Raw genomic sequence first — 19,685 nt, 5'->3', positions numbered from 1 at the left:
ACAAAAGCTTTGAGGTCAGATTTCTCAAATTTGAGTTCCTACTCTGTCACTCACTGCTGGGGGAGATCTTGGCTTAACCTTCTTTGCTGTGGTTGTCTCCCATACTGGAGGTTGTGTCTGTGGCAGGTAAGTGTAGAATGCTGAAATAGTTCATGAAGCATTGACCATTTGACTCTTACTTTACCTTTCACAGGGACCTCCGGAACAACCTTATTAGCAGGATAGCCCCAGGTGCCTTCTGGGGACTGTCATCGCTGAAGAGATTGTGAGTTTTGAATTGCTTGCTTGGGAGTCCAAACCATTCCCTTTATCGCTAGCAGTGAACTCCAGCTTGACAAAAGAGGCTCCTCTGGCCAGGTCCCCGACAGAACAGAGAGGATTTAAGTGTTCTATCAGTATGCTTTGGGTGCCTCTCTTACACTAACAAACTCATTATCATGTCAGCTCTGTAGCCGTCACTACTGTGGAGACAGTCCTCAAGCTATGACTCCGGTCAAACCGTACATCTTTTGAATCACAGAAATGCAGGCTTTCCACTAATGGTGGAGTGGCTTGCCATTTCCTTGTGTGTTTTTACTTCAAAGCCTAAAGAGTAAGCTTTATTACTCTGAAAGCTAACCTCCTGCTAGTTTCTCACATTTGGAAAGTGACGGCACTAAAGGCACATAGAGCATCCTCCACTCTGTTCTCTGTGAGGACAGCTGCTGGGCACTGGCTGCTTCCACACTCCCACTTCCCTGGAACAACTCGCAGACTCGATGTGAGTGAGAAGGTGTAAAGGAGGAGGACTGACCTCCTAAGTGCTTAGTCTGGATTTTTATGACAAAAGACAGACCAAAGAGAGACAATTAGGTTTGTTAACGTGCATACGCTATACAGTGCGGGCAAAGAGTCAGGAACAAATGGCCACCAGGCAGTGACTTTTTACTCTGCCTTCCTGAGCCTCTTCAAGAAGGAATGATACTGTTTTTAGAGAAGTAGGATGAAGGAAATGGGCTCTGAGTCTGTGCATAGTCAGGTCAATGAAGAATTAGTGATAAAGCCCTGTCCTGTCAGGAACTCTGGAGCTGGGACCAATTTGTTTGAATCATCCCTCCCAGGAACTGATGCTTGCAATCCATAATGTTTCCCCTCCAACTTCTTACTTCTGTTATCATCACATGTTACCTATTTCATGTGTGGTCCACACCACGGTCTTCACGGCTGTTTGGGTGGCGGAAAGGTCAATGCTTCTGACACCTCCATGCAGAGATACAGGCCAAAGGAACTAGACTTGTCAGTAAAAGACAGTTTCGTGACGATGTTCTGAAGGGGCCTCAGAAAACCTTGGGTTCTCGCCTTAGTTCCTTATCCTAAATAATGTCTCAAGTACCGCCGTCTAGAAGTTTAATAATCTTGTTCAGTAGCATTTAACTTAATTGCTGGTAATTGTGCTGGGTTTTGCCTTAGCCTGTTTGCATTGCATTGCCTTGCACAGTAAGTGCTCTTCTGGTGTTCCTGCCTTGGAAGGTAATTGCCATTTACAGTGTTCTTCCTGCCAGAAAATACATTCTTAATTCCAAACAGCTGACTTGTAATTGAGCTTATGGCATACAGCTTGCAAGCTGAAGAGTCCTACGTGTAGACGTAGTGGGATGTGAAGATAGCCGTGTAGTTAGTAGTTAATGGTTGCTAGCTTTTTTTTTTTTTTTAACAGACCCAGACTCTTTCTGGCAAAGCTTTAGGTCATTCATTTCAGTGGCCACACACAGTGTTTTTTGTCAATGTCCATGCTTTTGTCTGTAGTTATAGATAATTGGAGTCAGGAAGATTAAGTAGCTTTTGAAAGATAAACTACCAGGAGTAGTTGAAACTCAAACCCATTCGCTTTCTTCTTTGCTTTATCAACGAACTTAAGCTGATTCGCCATCCAAATGGAAACTCATTATCAATACCTAAATTCCATTTAAGTAGGTAGAGCTATAATGAAATTGTTTCCCGAAGAGTCAGTGGTAATTACATCACTTAAAGCTCAGAAGTGAGCTAGGATAATGAATAGGGACCAAAACACGCTTGTTCAAGCAACAGCCCACAAGATGATACCTCATTTTCTTAAACTGTAAAACCTAGAAATAAAAGGAAAATCCACTTTAAAAAAAAAATCCCACATGATTTAATACTCGGCTTTACTATTGTAAGGAGCTTGAGCTATACGAGCCAAGAGCAAGCTTTGTGTGGCTTAAGATTCCTTAAGCCATAAGAGAGGGAAACCAGAGCAAAAACATCCTGTTCTGCCAGATAATGTAGGGTGGCTTTGAAATAAGGAAGAGGAAACTCATTGAGGAGGTACCCAGGTCACTTGCTCTGATCTTAGAAGTTATAGTCAAATGCATGTGTTTTCTTTGCGGTGATCAAGTACACGGTTTGGAATTTAGCAGCATTTGTTTGGAAATGAACACTCTAAATACCCTCCTTCCTTTGTTACAGTGTAACTCTGAGTGTAACAAAGGGTGTGTTTCTCTCTGTGACAAAATGATGTGGACATTAGAGGAAAGAGAAAAGGTTTTTAGATTTTTTTTGTCATGTTTTTTTTTTTTTTTTTTTTTCCGAGACAGGTTTTCTCAGTGTAGTTTTGGTGCCTGCCCTGGATCTCTCTCTGTAGACCAGGCTGGCCTCAAACTCACAGAGATCCGCCTGGCTCTGCCTCCTGAGTGCTGGGACTAAAGGCGTGCGCCACCACTGCCTGGCGAGAAAAGTATTTTTGAGATTTTCGTTTAGAGAAGCTTCTAATTTCTCTATTAATATACCAAGTGAATTGAATTATTCAAAATGTAACAACTGATAAAAGGAATGATTCATCATAGTTCCCCCCCCCCCCAGAGTTAGTAAAGTCCACTGATGATGGCCAACAAAGATGAAAGGCTTGCCATTGCAGGTGAAAGTTTGAAGTTACCTTGTTACATAGTTTTCCCTGCAACCCTGGTTAAATGTAAACTCCAGTGTGTTCCTTGTTCCAGGTGTGAACTACATACAGGAAGAGAGTAAAGAAGGGGCCAGGGAGAGGGGGCCATAGGCAAAGCACTTGTCGGGCAAGCCTTGTACATGAGTTCAGTTTACGGATACAGGAAGGAAGGACAGAACCGACCCCCAAAAGTTGTCCGTCAACCTCCACGCGCATGCTGTGGCACTTGTGTGCTTTGTGCTCATGCTTGCTCCCCCCACGTCATCATAAATAATAGTTAGTAGTTATGCATAAATAAAAATGAGGGCACTTGATACAGATTTATGAGAAGGAATTATTTAGAGGGTGACAGGTCTAGGAACCCTTAGACATTAGGGCGGGCTTGCAGAATGACTGGGCCGTTACCTAGATGTGGTTAAAAGTCATTTGGCTTGAGAGTGAATGACAGATTTGTAAGGTCAAAGCTAATTTAGTGTTTCTCCCCCTCATTATAGTCAGAACGTCTGAGTATCTAAAGGACGGAGTTATAAAAGACAAGTTGCTAATGCTGTTTGATGATTGGGCTGAGTTCTCGAGCCCTCTCCCTTGACTGACTCTGCAGGGCATCTCAGGGGTGCTAGCACATAGTAAGATAGAGTGAATCTTATTTTACTACTGTAGTTTTATCTTGAATAATTTCATAGAGTAAATGGTAGAAATATAATTAAATAGTATCTTGCCTGTGTGTGCCAGAAGGAAGGTAAACCAGAACTATTTTTGGGAGTGTTGTTTGTATCTCACTTGAAGGAAGATGCAGAAAAGAAGGGTCTTTTGTTCTTGACCTGAATCGGAATCTGTCAGACCTGTATTAGCTGAGAGAACTAAATCAAGTCATCCCTCTCCCCCTTCCCTTAGGGACCTGACAAACAACCGCATAGGTTGTCTGAATGCTGACATATTTCGAGGACTCACCAATCTAGTTCGGCTGTAAGTACCTTTTCTACTCTATTAAAGCATACGATATTTGAACCAGTAGGTTCCCAAGAGTTTCTGAAGATCAGTGGCCTGTTCATTAAAATAGCATCTGTAGGCCTTGTGGAAGCCACAGGGACAGGAAACTTACTACTGGGTCATGAGATATAATGTCCTCAGAATAGAAGATGGGTTGAGAATCCCTTACCAGATATGCTTAGGACCAGAGTGTTTCCGACTTGAGGAGAGATCTCATAATGCACAAGGAGATATGTTGCAGGTGAGACCCAAATGTAAATGTGAAATTCTTTTCTCTTTCATAATCACTCCGTAATCAGAGCCTGGAGATAATCTTACACAATATTTTAAACGCTCCCTTGCATGAAACACAGGTTTCATGGTATAAAATTTTCCATGCTGTTGTCACGGAGCTCAAATATTTTGGAGCACGTTGGATTTCAGATTTTCAGATTAAGGACTTATAATACATCATCTCACCACGCCAGTCCTGTGATCTCCCTGGAGACCATTGTGTACTGATTGTGAGTGTTAGCGTTTGTGTGATAGCAGGGCTCCATCCCAACCTGGGATACCATTGCATGAGCGGGAACTCCCCCTCCACCATCATTCTCTGCCCTCTCCCCAAAGGTGGCACTCCCTCCCACACTGAGGGTGCAGCCCATACCTCAGAGGAGAGCTTGGCCTGTTCACAACCCCCACACTTCTGTCCTGTACCCCTTTCTGTGTTCTCTTCTGCCCCTGCCACCCCTTCTCAGAAACTCTGAATTTATCTGTCCTTGGTGCACAGAATAGACCTCGTGGTGTTTGAATGGTGCTGCCAGTTTTTCCAGAGACCTCCACACTTCTTTAATGTCAGGAACCCACAGAGCATGTGCCCTCTATACTGAACATTTATCACCACAATTGAGTACCCATCTTCTTTCTTTTTTTAATGATAAAGTGAAATTTAACTTGAAGATTACAACAGTACAAGTTAATATCATACTGATCTTCTTACAGGTGTGCCATATCCTTAACCTGTCAAATTTTTAAATAAGATACTTCCCTATGCATGGAAATAACTTATATTTAAAAAAAAGAAGAAGAAGAACAAAGGTTAAAGAAACATGGGGTACCTATTTTCTACCCCTACCTGCCGGAAGCACGCCCCTAAATAAGACGTATACTGCCTGCTTTACTCCAGTTCCTGAGTGGGTAATCGGGCATGGAAGATACTCTAGTCCAATAGTTTTTGTGTAGCCCTTAGCCCGTTTCCCACTGCGACACTAATACTGTTGAGTTTAATCATACAACGTGCTGAAGGGTTTACACTGTAAAGCGTTTGGCTGGGAGCGGGCCAAGAGAGCTTATAGAGTGTGTCTGAGGCCATAGTTGCCCTGTACACCGAGAGTCCTTCCAGCCCCAGGGCTTATTACTGTGATCGTGTCTGCTCAGTCTTGGTGTGTGGCTGGTTACTGCTGACCATGAAGGGCATTCTTTCAACGTTTATTTGTTGCTTTCCTGAATGATCCCAGTTGAACATGTGAGCAGGCATCCTACTGGGGCATCCATAAGGAATGCTAGATTTTCCTGATACTGGGTAGAAGAATCTTATTTAGCATTGAAGTGTTTAAAGCTTTTGCCTCGTACATTGTGCAGGCTGAAAACTGCTGTCTTCCAGCCTCATGGAAGCATTTACACATCCCCTCTTCCTGTAGAAGAATTCAAGTAGCTTTCATGAATTCCTCATTGCATTTTGTTCTGATCATAGGATATTTGAGACAATATTGAGTAATAAAAGTGATGTGTTGCTAAGTATTTTAAAAGTGAAACTATTTCCTCTTTTCCCCCAGAAACCTTTCAGGGAATTTGTTTACTTCACTGTCTCAAGGAACTTTTGATTATCTTGGCTCACTGCGGTCTTTGTAAGTAAGAATTCTTTGTTGCATTTAATTTATATTCAGTGTTGGGGAAAAAAAGCAAACAGTGGTTTTGTAGCTTAAGAGATTTCATGAGAAGTGTCTCACAAATTGTCAAAACTTAGGCCTTTGATGGAGCCAGTGTCTGGCCTGAAGCTCATGAGGTAAATCTCAGGGGGATATTTCAAACCAAGATGGCCACCTCGGAATGTGTCCCTCCCAACTGTAGTCAGGGTGAATAAACTGGTGGCAGTTGTTTCTCATGACTTAATTTTTAGATCCAGAAGTTTCATTTAATTTCATTTAATTGACTAATTAAATGCCCAAAGTATAGCCCATTCTTCTTTCTGCAAAATGCATCCCGGGACTCCTTAAGGATTCAGTTCTGTCTCATCATTTCTCTCACATAAATCCCCAGCTTGTGACTGATATTCTTAGGAGTGTTTATTGCCAAGTCCCTCTGAGTAAGATCAAATTCACAGTTCTCCGTAATTATATAGATTATTTTGTCTATCTCAAATAGAGGTTGCAGAAGAATCATGTTTGAAAATTAACTATATTTCCAGATAATCATTACTCTATTTCAACCTATAAACTACACTGATTTCTGTGAGAATCACAGTTAAATTGTCTATCACATTTTCATTATGTATAATTTATTGGGTTGAGTCATTTTCCAGGGAACTCTTTCTTTACCAGATGCCTTTGTTCAGGATACATTAACTCCTACCTCCAAGGCTGGGAGTTCGACCTAAGCCACGGCACATGCCAGGCAAGTGCTCTGCCACCAAGCCACACCCTCGACATTAAATAAGGTGGCAGAGGATAACCTGGCTTTTGAGCCTCAGTCATAGGAATCGGGGAAGTGATTTCATCAAGGAAATGGGAGACATTGGTAATGTTTTTACATGGCAGTACTTATGAGTTAGAAATACATCAAGCCATTCTTTTGATTATGTTTTAAACTTCATTATTTTTGTGCTGCATTGTATCCTCCCCCTCCCCCACTGTTTTGGCCGAAATTATGAGATGACCCCATGTGCTAACAAATTATATATTAGAAGAGTGCTCATCTGTGCTCTTTGTTCATTTGTTTTAAGGCTCAACGTTCCATAGAGTTGAGTTAATACTGATGCTTTCTTCCTTCTATTAGATATGCCATGCTGGCCGAGGCAGTCTCCACAGTTAGTTTTGTTCGCTAGATTCATTATATTGTGCATCAAGGGATAGTTGTTGTTTAATGAAAGGAGTGTTCACATGAATGGGCTGATAACTTAATCTGCCTTTCTTACAGGAATACAAGGCCACATTCAAGTGTTCTGTTAAATGCATGGTCTCTGTTTTCATTCATAGTGACTTTAAAGTATTGTTGGTCTTACATTCTATGTGGAGTCACCCAGGGCATAGGAGAAGAGTGTCATATAATGGTCCCCACCTCTGAAGAGCTTACCGTCTACTCAGAAGTCCAGAATATAACCTCAGAATAGTAGTCCGTTATTCCTTTATGTTGTTATTTCATTGCCAGTATCAGCAGTAAAAGTGGCAGCATTTAGGCCAAGAACATGGCAGTGATGTTGTAAAATTTGGGAAGGCTTCAAGACCCCAAATTATATTATTGTTATTTTTATTTATTTATTTATTTATTTATTTATTTATTTATTTATTTATTTATTTATTTATTTATTTATTTATTGTTTTTCAAGACAGGGTTTCTCTGTGTAGCTTTGCGCCTTTCCTGTATCTCGCTCTGTAGCCCAGGCTGGCCTCGAACTCACAAAGATCTGCCTGCCTCTGTCTCCTGAGTGCTGGGATTAAAGGCGTGCGCCACTACTACCTGGCAAGACCCCAAATTATTATCAAGTGCTTTACAGTAAAAGGTAAAGGCTTGATAGGGTGGGTTAGGATCTTGCCAGAAGGGCCCCAGGGCTTGAGACGTGGTGCATAGAAGAGGGAGAAGCAAGATGCCTGAGAAGTATTTCATTCTGTTGATTTACATCAACTTTGATCAGAAGTAGTCCTAGGATCATGGGAGGTATTGGTGAGATCCAGCACTCTGGACGACAGGGCACTGAAAAGAGACTCTAACCAGTTGACAGTCTGTGCCTTGCGCTTCACAACGAAAAGGTCAGCTGTTCCAACAGAAAGAAACCAGTACAGAGCCCAGCTGCTACATGATGCTGTTTACTATCGTCCTAATCTGTGTGTTACAGAGAATTTCAGACTGAGTACCTACTGTGTGACTGTAACATACTGTGGATGCATCGCTGGGTAAAGGAGAGGAACATCACTGTGCGGGACACCAGGTGTGTTTATCCTAAGTCACTGCAGGCCCAGCCAGTCACAGGGGTGAAGCAGGAGCTCTTAACATGCGGTAAGGGAGAAAGCAAACGGGGGAGCATTTACTGTGTTTTGATTTGCTACCATGTTTTTCTTGACAGACTGAAGTTCTTTTAACAGAATCTCAGCATAGCAATTAATCTCGAAGAATTTAATAATACTCATTGTAAAGCAGTAGTTAGGCTAGCTGGGTTAGAAAACAGTTCTTCCATTGGCCTCTCGGGGTAGCTGTTCTTGGTTCTGAACAGCTTTGCTTTACAAAGACCTGTTTCAGAGACCAGCAGAGTGCTCATGTATTCTTCAGTAGGACAATGGAGAACTCATGGAGAGTAAGAGTCTCAGGATGCTCTCACGCTGTTTATTGGTAGGAGTGGGCTCCATAATAGCCTTTGCGGTTGTTGTTTACAGTTTGTCTTTTGCTGTGTTGGGGATCAGACTCGGCCTTGCACATGCTAGGTCAGTGTCCTGCCACCAAGTCACACCCTTAGCTGCATATGACCTTTGAACTAAAGTTCAGCGGTTTGTGTCTGTTCATAAAGGATTGATAGAGAGTTAAGATCTAAGAATTCTCTTAGAGTTAATTCAAAGGAATTGATGACTTTATTTGTAAGCATATGCTGAAGTTCATAATAATAGAGAAATAGTTGAATGACTTTGGGCACATCCATTCAATATGTAACATACAGTTACTGGGGAAAAAAATCATGATTTTTGGAAGTTTCTGCAGACCTGAGAGAAATAGCACAATTACCTTGTGTAAAGTGATAAAATGTACCATAAGAACTGAAAGTGACACCTGATAGACATGAAATAAATGATCTTGTCCTTCTCCCCTTTCTCTTTATTACCAATAGTATTGTTATTTTACAAGCAAGGGATGTTCTCTGAATGAAAATTAAGACTGACTCTGAAACAGAAACTCAGAGAACAAACTACATATCTGCTTTCATGTTCAGGGATGGTTAGTGTTGAGAACTCAATGTTGGACTTCAGCACCATTTCCTGTATTTTGTGAGAGGAAAAAAAAATGCCATCCTTTTCCTAAAGATACCTATGTGAAAGTTAAGCTAATGTAAGCTTACTTCTTGGTATAAGCTCGAGCCCACCGGTGCATTCCGGAGCTGTAATGTTACAGCTTTCTTCTTGCTGCATTTTTAGCTTGTTAATAATTTCCCACTCCATGAATACCACAGTGATTAATTTCTTTGTATATATTTTGCATATTTTTTATTTTGATTGCTACACACTGCTTCTGACAACAGAATTGTTGTGTTAGATAAATGAACTAAATATTTTAAAGTCCTTTTAATGAATCAGTGGTGTTTGTATACTTTTTAAAAACATATATGTGTAAAATCTCTCCCTTTTTCTGACATTGGAAGGAATTACAATCTTTGAAACGATGATTGAAATAAGGGACTTTTTTTTTTTTTTTTTTTTTTTTTTTTGGTTTTTTGAGACAGCGTTTCTCTGTGCAGCTTTGTGCCTGTCCTGGAGCTCGCTCTGTAGACCAAGCTGGCCTCGAACTCACAAAGATCCTCCTGGCTCTGCCTCCCTAGTGTTGGGATTAATGGCATGTGCCACCACCGCCTGGCTAGGGACTTATTTTTTAAAAAGACTTTTTTCTTTAAATGTTTTAAATTTTTCCACTATATGCATAATTTTTTAACCAGAAGAAAGCATTTTAATCCAAGGAAATAGGATCTTTAAAATGTATCTTAAAATGATAGCCACTAACATTTATTCTTCCATAGCTCCAGTCTCTAGATCTCAGTGCTTTATGATTTGGCCTCTTCCTTTCCTTCTGTGTTTGTCTGGTGGCATTAGGACATCCCTGGGAAGGAAGAGTTCTGAATACCAGAAATGAATGTCAGATGGTTTCATTTTCAACTTGGTTCTTCTCCAGTGATCTGTTTGTGTTACTTTGTTTCTGTTATACAAAATATGCAAAGCTGAGTAACATTCTAGATAAGAGAGGTTCATTTACTAGTTCAGTTTTGGATTGAGAGTTAAGATCATGCTTCCGTACTGTTCGGTCTCCCATGAAGAAGGCCTCATGATAATGGCATCATGCTAGGAGTATGTGTGGAAGTAGGAGATGACATCTCAAGACAGGAAGCCACATTGTTAGGAGCCAGGCTCTGGCTGCTATACCAACTCATACTCATAAATTCATTCCAGGAGACCAGTTTCTGAGGGCAGCACCCCTAGTGCACTGATAACCTCCCGGAAGACTTATCCTTTTAAAAGTTTCATCATCTTGTGCATCGCCATACTGGGCACCAGGACATGACCCTGGGAGGCTGAGAGCACAGAGCTGTGACTTGATTCAGCAGTCCCATTGGTACTAGTGTTAGACTGCTGGTCCCGAGGACGTTAGAATGCTGGTCCCGAGGAGTGCTTGTACTTCAGTTTTTATATCAATTTCCACAGTGTCTGTAGCTTCTAAATGTAGCGCATGGGATGCTTTGGCCTTGGTTCACTCGGTTCTTCCTTTCTCTGTCTCTAGATCCCCCCCTTGAACTGCCATCCTTCTACATGACCCCATCTCATCGCCAGGTTGTGTTCGAAGGAGACAGCCTTCCTTTCCAGTGCATGGCTTCGTACATAGACCAGGACATGCAAGTGCTGTGGTATCAGGATGGGCGCATCGTGGAGACTGATGAGTCGCAAGGGATCTTTGTGGAGAAAAACATGATTCACAACTGCTCCTTGATTGCGAGGTACCATGTCCCTGACTTTGTTGCCCTCTGGGAGTGGCAGTGTTGAGCTGGAAATTAATTAACCATCTCCTCATCCAGTTTGGGGAGAAAAAGCTGAATATAAAAAGGAAGCACTTAAAGTTGGAAGTCTTTTTCTTCTGAGTTTTAAGAGGAAAATGTAAACTTTTAGTGCCCAACCTAATTGCTAACCATTTCTACTACTAAACTTTTATTTCTCTTTTAGGAATCACCACACTTGTACTATTTTGTCTTCTGATTAATGCTATGTTTTTAACATACTTTATCTCCCCACCTACTTACTGTTAGTGTAAGAGTATAATTCTGAGCTGTCGGTCTCCTGGCTGGTTAGTCTGAATGAACTCTATAAAGTATGAAAAACAGCTTGAGAGCGTGTGTGCTGTTACTCTTGGGGTGCTGGTCAGGAGTGTGATGTTTGCTTTCTCTCCATGTCTTGCTCACTGCCTGCTTGTCTGTCTAGAGTTTGGTGAGAATTTCTGCTAGAGTAAGCTGCAGTTCCCACACTGCCAAGACAGGGATGCTGTGAAAAACTTGCTGAGAAAGGAAGGCTTCTTCGAACTGCAAATCAACTCTAGGAGTTTTAGGGATGAATTCTCTATTTTACAGTTTCCCTTTTGAAAACTCTGCCCTCTTTCTGGAAGTGTATTTTCATTTTATGTCTTCGAATGTTTAGAATGGATGCTTTTACACCCTTGCTCTCCAGCGCCAGTATCTGAGTAATCTTGAAGGAGTCATCACTCATGACTACTTTTCTTTTGAATATGGTCTTTAAAAATATTTGTGCAGTAACCATGTTGGGTTAAACCTCTGACGTTATTATAAATGTATAACGAAGAGGATATTGATAAAGAATTCAAAGTGTGGGCTGACTCTGGCCCACTGTGAATTGACATTTATCAGCAGTCACATTTCGAATGGTTATATAAGTATTTATGTAATGTCATGTTTGTGTTGCCTCTTAGCTCACAGAATCTGAAATATTTAGTCTCATCAGGGAAAATCTTTTATGACTCAAGTCTTCTGGGTTCTGTTGTATTCCTCTTAGGAGAACTAAAGTTTTGTTTGGCCAGGCAGTCAGCTTGGCCAACCTTCCACTCCTAGCTCTGTGTCTCTGGTAGGTGGCCACTGAAATCTGTGTGTGTTTAATGCTGGCGTCACTAGGGTTTAAACCCATGGCTTCACACATGCTAGGGAAATGCTCTGCACTGAGCTCCATCCGTAGCCCTTGAATGCATTCCCTGTGTAAGACATCCGGACTTTTACTTCGCTACCTCTGGTCTTCTAACTTTTTGAGCTCCAAAAATTGTGTATGTCTGGTGTTAGAGGAAGGAGCCTTGGGCCAAAGCCATTGAAGAATGCCCAAGTTATTTCCCCGTTGCAGTTCCTTCTTCCTGCTTCAAATCGTCTTTAGTTTCTATCTGCTTTTGGTGACTCTGTGCATCCCAGTACAGTGTCCACGTACTCACACTTCGTTAATGTGTTCAGAGCTGCTGACTGCAGAAAGGTTGGCTTCCTGTGGGCTCGGCCTCTGTAGCTGAACTCCTTATTGGGGGTGCTGTTAATTGTAAGGAATGATGTATTCATTGTTACACTGTCTTTGCTGTGGTGATAATTACACAGGCATATACATATGTCAAAACTCATCTAATTACACACTCTTAGGGAGTTTATTGTATAAATAGGCAATAATACAATAATTGTTGACACAATACAACAACAAAACTTTAAAAATAATAGACTTTTCTATATGCAAAGAGCTTGGTTAATTTAAAAGTCTAAGTTGTATGACTGAAGTGGCTTTACTTTACAAATCTGTTTCTGAAGTCATGCTTAAAGTATATATAAATCTTTATTTTACAGCAGCACAAAACATTAATTCTAAGAAAAACAAGGTGGCCTAACATTTTTCTTGGTAGAAACATTTGACTGACATGACAGTCTTTCATATGAAGATAGAGAATCCTGTACACAGAGTTCACCCCCGAATGTGTAGAGAAAGGGAGCACGTGGCTGTTGAAGTGGGTGAGGTTGTAGCACATTGATTCCTTATCGGTCTCTTGATGTCCTCCATCCTTCATTTGTAAGATTCGGTGGTTGTAGTTTTCTTACAAGATGAAACCCAAGCTGCTTCTTTTCTTCTTGAATCTCCTGTCTCCAGACCTGCTGTCTGGAGGATTCCTGGAACTTTTATCCCAGTGGATGCTTTTAGACATTGAAAGCATTGTTGAAAGCTATCCACAGAAAAATGTCTGCATAGTTTATGAGGATCTGTGCAGAGTGCTGCTTACACTGGGGCCCACTTTCATGCTCTGAGGCAGTGACATTGGTTGGACACCACATGGCTGCTAACTGCTAGTACTTACTATACAGTGTCCCCATAGAAACAGGTCATATTCCTTTTGATGGTACCATGTTTTGAGATGTGGGACTTTAGACAGTTATGGGGGTCCAAATGAGTACTGTGTCAAAATCACGGAAGAAAAGTGTCCTTTGCCTAATTAGATTCTAAACTATGATTATTTCCATAGTGGCTGGTAGACAGTCACATCCCATGTGGAATCATTGTGTTTATTTAAAAATAAGGTAAAATTTTCATTTTTTTTTTGTAAGTTTCAATTCTTTTTTTTTTTTTAAACCATGTCTTTCAAATTACTAGGCTAGTAATTTATTAGAATGTAGACACAGGATATTTTTGCTATTTTGTGAGCTTAGGCTGGCCTTGTGATCATCCTGTCTCACCCTCCGGATACTGGGATTGTAGGTGTGTACCACTATGCTTGACTAGATACTCGGTTTTGACACTTATCTTACTAGTTGGAATACCAGGCATTGTTCTTTTTGAGGATTAGGCACATAGTAAAGGAGTTACATAGTGAAGGCTTTTGAGCTGAGCTTGCAGCCTGGATTATGGGGAACTTCATCACCGCAATTTCTGTGGATTTCATCCCAGTTCAGTATAACTCCACAACATAGAATATCTTTGGATGTAATGATTATTTAATAAAGAATTTTGCTTTTTATGTCACTCATCATTAAAATATTTATTACAGCTATTGACTTGTTTCTTAACTTAGGAAAGCTAATATTCATTTTCTTTGATGATTCAGAATGTAACAGTGCCTCAGAGTCTTTATTAGAATGCTAGCTAGCCCTTGGTGATTTAGGAGACCAGACAAATGTGTATTCACTTCCAGACATAATTTGATAAGTTAATTAAGATGATACATGCTTTATGTTTAATTATTTCTTATCATTTGTGTCTACATAACAGCAAAGCATGGTGGATCATATAGAGGAAAGGAGGTTAATTGAAGGTTTTGACTCTTGTTCTTTAATTAATAGGTTTATGTTAGAGAATTATGATTTCATATTGAGAATGAGATTTACTGACCATTATGGAGAGATACTGCTCTAAGGAGAAACATAGTTTCATATAGATACTTATTTAGGAATCATTAACTGATCATTTACTAATCTTTTTTGAGAGTTACATTTATTTAGTCTATGCACATGTATTCTTCCATACATGCCATGCTGTACGTGTAGAAGTCGGAGGACTTTGCAATCATTGATCCTTTCTTGCTCCTTGTGGATTCTGGGACTCAAACTAAAGTCACCAAGCACGGTGGCAAGCATCTTTGCTCGCTGATCCACCTGTTTCTAGTATAATCTTTCTCAACAAAGTATTTCCTGTTAAATCCTTTTATTTGTTTATTTATTTATTTTTATGTGTGTAAGTGCCTATGAGTATGTATGGTTACCATGTGCATGCAGTACCCTTGGAGGCCAGAAGAGGTCATTAGACCGTCTGCCACTGGGAGTTACAGATAGTCTATGAGCTGCTGTGTGGGCTGCTGAGAACTTAAACCTGGTCCTCTACAAGAAAAGCAAGCACTTCTAACTATGGAGCCATCTCTCCAGCCTCATCTCCTTACATTGTTTTTTTAAAATCACTTCATAATGGTCCTTTTTGTTCATTTGTTCAGAATCTTTGAAAAGGTGTGACTTACAACAATATTTCCCCCTCTGGACTGGCTGTTGTGTGTCCCTCTAGCTTCTGGAATTCCTTAGTGTTATGAACCATTGTGCTCTCTTCCTGCCCCTGTTATGGCTCTGCTTTGTCTTTAGGATCCTAATTTTTCTCTTTTACATTTTTTTTCTTTTTTTCTGCAGTGCCCTAACCCTTTCTAATATTCAGGCTGGATCTACTGGAAATTGGGGCTGTCATGTTCAGACCAAACGTGGGAATAATACAAGAACTGTTGATATTGTGGTATTAGAAAGCTCTGCCCAGTACTGTCCACCAGAGAGGGTTGTGAACAACAAAGGTGACTTCAGGTCAGTGACATGGAAAATACTGGAAAAGCCTCGTTTGTCCCAAAGTTCGTTATTCTCAAAGACATATAATTGGTGTCTCATGCTCAGTAGCAAAACTTGATATGTGTGTGTGTGTGTGTGTGTTTGTGTGTACACATATATATGGATATTCACACATAGATATATGTCTAAGGAATATTCTTTGCAATGATAATTTCAGAATCATATATAGAAAAATGGTAAAAGATACTTGAACTTTATTTGATACCTATTGATTTAAGAGTCTCTGGAGAAATAGTTATTTTAGAAAAAGACATATGTTTTGAAAATTTTCATGCATGCATGCAGTGTATCTTGATCATGTCTACCCTTCACTTGTCCCCTTTAGCAGATGGTTTGTTACAGGTGTTACAAACTCCTTCTTCAGGGAGACAGTCTTCTGACAGGTTGCTGACAGTCATATATATATATGGTTTATGATGAACTTTGAAAGGTTTTGTATTCTTAAGTCACAGTCACTTAGTTCTAGATATCATCATTGGGGGAGACACATAGACCTACTTTTCTTCCCCTGTTCAGTAATTCTGGCAATTGAGTCAGAAGGGACTTGGGAAAGGAACACCACTACACAGCTGGAGACAGCTGTTTGGGATCTGGAGGACACCAGGGCTCTTGTGAGATCTGCGGACTCATTTGAGATCCCTTTAGATGGAGGAGGGCCTGTGAGAGTGAATGAGTTTCCAAGCTGCTGTAACTCATCTTTCCATCGGTAGTATCCTTTGTGTTCAGAGGCTTTTAATAATGAGTTTCTAGTATAAGTGAAAGAAATACATTGCTTTTATTTTATTTTATTTTTTATTAAGAATTTTTTTTTATTCCTTTTACATATTAACCAAAGATACTCATTTCTCCTCCCTTCTCCCACTCCTCTCCAAGCCTCCCCCCCCCCAACCCCCCCCCCATCCTCTCCTCCAAAAAGGTAAGGCCTGCCATGGGAAGTCAGCAAAGCCTAGTACATTTAGTTGCGGCAGATCCACCCCCCCCCCCCCAAATCAAGACTGTACAAGGTGTCCCACCATAGGTAATGGGCTCCAAAAAGCCAGTTTATGTACCAGAGATAGATCCTATTCCCATTGCCAGGGACCCCTTAAACAAACCAAGCTACACAACTATCTCTCTTATGCAGAGGGCCTAGTCCAGTCCCATGCAGGCTCCACAGCTGTTGGTCTAAAGTTGATGAGTTCCCACTAGATTGGTTCAGTTGTATCTATAACTTTCCCCTTCATGATCCCGATGTCCCTTGCTCATAGAATCCCTCTTCCTTCTCTTTGACTGGACTTCTAGAGCTCCGCCTGGTGCTTGGCTATGGATCTCTGTGTCTGTTTCCATCAGTTACTAGATGAAAGTTCTGTGCTGACAGTTAGAAGGGCTAAGATCAAAAACACTGATGACAGCTTATGTTGGAGAGGATGTGGAGCAAGGGGAACACACCTCCACTGTTGGTGGGAGTGCAAACTTATACAGCCACTTTGGATACATTGTTTTTAAATCATGTATAAAGGTTGTTTAATTCTAAGTTTGCATTGTTTCTGGTGGGCAGGCTACTGCTACCTCTTGGCTGTAGCCTTTATAGTTTTAGAGTATGAAAGACTTTTAGTGTATATCTTTCCAGTTTGTGGAAGAGTGCAGCAGTAACGTCTTTCACTTACTTTATTCTCATTTCTGTTATTACTGTTCTTTTAAAACGGTGATGTGTGAGTGAGTCAGCATTCATCATTGCCACTGAGTGAGTCTTCATGTGCATTGAACACAATTTATGCTTATATTTAGTACTTAAAAGTATAATGTGCAACATTTGTTAATTTTGTGACATTCAACATCTTTTATGAGGTAATCATGTTTTCCATTTATGTTGGGTTTTGTCTTTCATTCAATTTTTGAGTGTTTTGCATGCTTAATTGGTGAATGAATTATTTATCTTCTGATCCTCCTTAAGGTATTGCAGTATTAAAGCCCTGCTGCATTAATGACGTTTGGTATAGTGTTGCTTGATTTGTTTATGTAGTTTTTGATCATGGTTTCTATTTTGATATGATTGATCTCACTCAGCAGTTCTGCTGCTATACATCAGTTATAATTTGTATTAAGTATGCACAACTTCATTTTCGATTTTAGAGAAATAAAGAGTTCAAATACCAAAGCTTCTCCCAGCTCTGACACGTGGTGTGCTACGTCAGCAGGACTGAGTGGCTCCTGGTAGAGTAGCTTTTCACTGATAAATTCTGTTGAATACTGTGAGGGAGTTGTTCAGAAATTCACTACAAAGTCTCCTCTGTGAAACCTTTATAGGGTCTCTGTGTAGACATAGTGGGAGCTTAAAGGTAAATGCCATAGGCAGGTTCTGGAGGAGTCCATGGGTAAGCTTCACCCAAAGTTACTACTCCAGTAGAATCAGAAAGGCAGCCAAGAGCCATCATGCAGTGTGTCCGCCCAGGAACACCCCTCAGAGACTCAGCACCCAGGCTGCTGTTGAGGGCTGCTCTTTTCAGCTCTCTCTGCTTAGCACAGACCAGAGCTCCCAGACTGCAGGAGGGAAGCCAATCTTTAGCTAAGCCTGTGGTGTAGACACAGCCCGTTACACTCAGTTAAAGAGATCACAGGAATTCACCCCTCCCGTTCCCCAGCAGCCACTTATAGGGTTAATTGTGCAAACAGGGTGTTCTCAGGGTAGTCCTAAAGGACATGCTATGGCTTCTTCACTCTTCATATTTCCTACTTGTCCAAAAGGCCACACTCTGCTTTTATTGAGCAAGAATCTTCTCCCATATCATACTTGTTATATAATTCCAAAGATATAATAACATTTATTAAACAGGAACATAAGCTGATACATAGCACCCATTTTCATTGTTCTTGGCTATAATATCATTTACTTGAACATTTCTAGTAGTATTTAGATTTTAGATTCTTACTTTAGAAAAATTATTTTATTGCATTATGCTATGAAAATATTCTCAGGTGACAGACTGAATAAATCTTCAGTAACTTTGAAAAGCATTGTGTCTTTACCCTCCCAGGAGTTATGTTTCTTTGTGGTTTTTCTCTGTGATTATATTCATGTCTCAATCCTTTCTTTTTTTTTCCCCCGCGCCATCACCATTCTGGTCAACCTCTGCCATTCTAGGTTTTCTGAGACGATTTTCTTTCTACCTGTGTAGATGGCCCAGGACGCTGGCAGGCATCACAGCGTATCTTCAGTGTACCCGGAACACTCACGGCAGTGGGATCTACCCTGGAAACACACAGGATGAAAGGAAGGCTTGGCGCAGATGTGATCGAGGTGGCTTCTGGGCAGACGACGATTATTCTCGTTGCCAGTATGCAAATGATGTCACTAGAGTTCTGTATATGTTTAATCAGGTAACTATAGGATGTTCTGATTCACCTGGGGTATGAATGAAGTATGGTGTATTTTAAATGCCAGACAAAGAGTGAGTGTTGGGTATAAATTCTTTTCTATCTTTGGGACCAGGTGCTGTGTGATACCCCATCTTTGCCCATTACTGCTTGACCAGCCAGAGCCCCAGACATATCTGGGTTGTTAGTTCTATATTTCCATAACCCCCTTGTCAGAAGGGATCCCCTGGATCTCGGGGCTGACTCTCATGTTCGCTGCTTCTGTGTTCCGTTTTTAACCTTCCCTCGCCAGAACGTGGTGTCTGTGTGGTGTTTTCTCTGCTCCTCAGTACTCGCTTCCCTTCTGTGCATCAGTGGCTGCTCTCAGGGTGTCAGGCAGGAAATGAGCCGATGAAAAACAGCCCTGACAGTCCTCTAAACCATGGAGATCAGGACTGAATCAGTGGCTCCTGCTTTTACCCGACCCTCGAAGCTGGAGAACTGGGAAGGCCCTTCCTGAGCAACTGGGAGCAGAGAGTAGATAAAGCTGTATGTTAACCTACTGTGTCTTTAGCTATTACTTTATTCATTTCTGAGTTTGATTTATTCCCCTCAGTTTAGTTTTTTTTTTTTCTTGGTTGTTGTTGTTAAAATGCAACTGTTTTGAATTGAAAAAAACCATTTGAGAAGTCTCTTGGTTTTAGTTCCTTGGTAGGTTTTGCAAACCGGTTGGTTAGTGATGTCAGTGCCAGTCCCTAATGCACAGTGCCTGTCTGCCTTTTTCCATAGATGCCCCTCAATCTCACGAATGCTGTAGCTACAGCTCGACAACTGCTGGCTTACACCGTGGAAGCGGCCAACTTTTCCGACAAAATGGATGTTATATTTGTGGCTGAAATGATAGAAAAGTTTGGAAGATTTACCAAAGAGGAAAAGTCAAAAGAGGTACGTTCGTAAGTTCAGATGTGCGGCGTGCACGTCACCCAGTGGTAAGCTCTAATGGGATCGAGCCGGGTGCTTATTTTTAACGTTGGTTTATGTTTTCTGTGTTTGAACTCCGTGCACGTTTTTTGATTTCCAAAC

General features: G+C 40.9%; 1 protein-coding gene across 2 annotated transcripts in view; it reads left to right on the top strand.

The window, feature by feature from the left end:
* The window catches only part of Adgra3 (adhesion G protein-coupled receptor A3), a 106,073-nt gene that overhangs the window by 42,756 nt on the left and 43,632 nt on the right, over positions 1 to 19,685 (top strand). The window contains exons 3-10 of one of the 2 annotated variants that reach the window (XM_006976096.4): positions 194 to 265; positions 3,836 to 3,907; positions 5,746 to 5,817; positions 8,022 to 8,182; positions 10,658 to 10,871; positions 15,063 to 15,227; positions 18,425 to 18,626; positions 19,392 to 19,547. In XM_006976096.4, the coding sequence (XP_006976158.4) occupies positions 194 to 265; positions 3,836 to 3,907; positions 5,746 to 5,817; positions 8,022 to 8,182; positions 10,658 to 10,871; positions 15,063 to 15,227; positions 18,425 to 18,626; positions 19,392 to 19,547 (1,114 nt within the window). Of the gene's footprint in view, positions 1 to 193; positions 266 to 3,835; positions 3,908 to 5,745; positions 5,818 to 8,021; positions 8,183 to 10,657; positions 10,872 to 15,062; positions 15,228 to 18,424; positions 18,627 to 19,391; positions 19,548 to 19,685 lie in introns of those variants that run through there. The other variant, XM_076546277.1, reaches the window with a different exon arrangement.

Source organism: Peromyscus maniculatus, chromosome 10, assembly GCF_049852395.1.
Source record: "Peromyscus maniculatus bairdii isolate BWxNUB_F1_BW_parent chromosome 10, HU_Pman_BW_mat_3.1, whole genome shotgun sequence".
Lineage (NCBI taxonomy): Eukaryota > Metazoa > Chordata > Mammalia > Rodentia > Cricetidae > Peromyscus > Peromyscus maniculatus.
The sequence above is the reverse complement of the archived record's forward strand: the minus strand, read 5'-3'. Positions and strand labels throughout refer to the sequence as shown.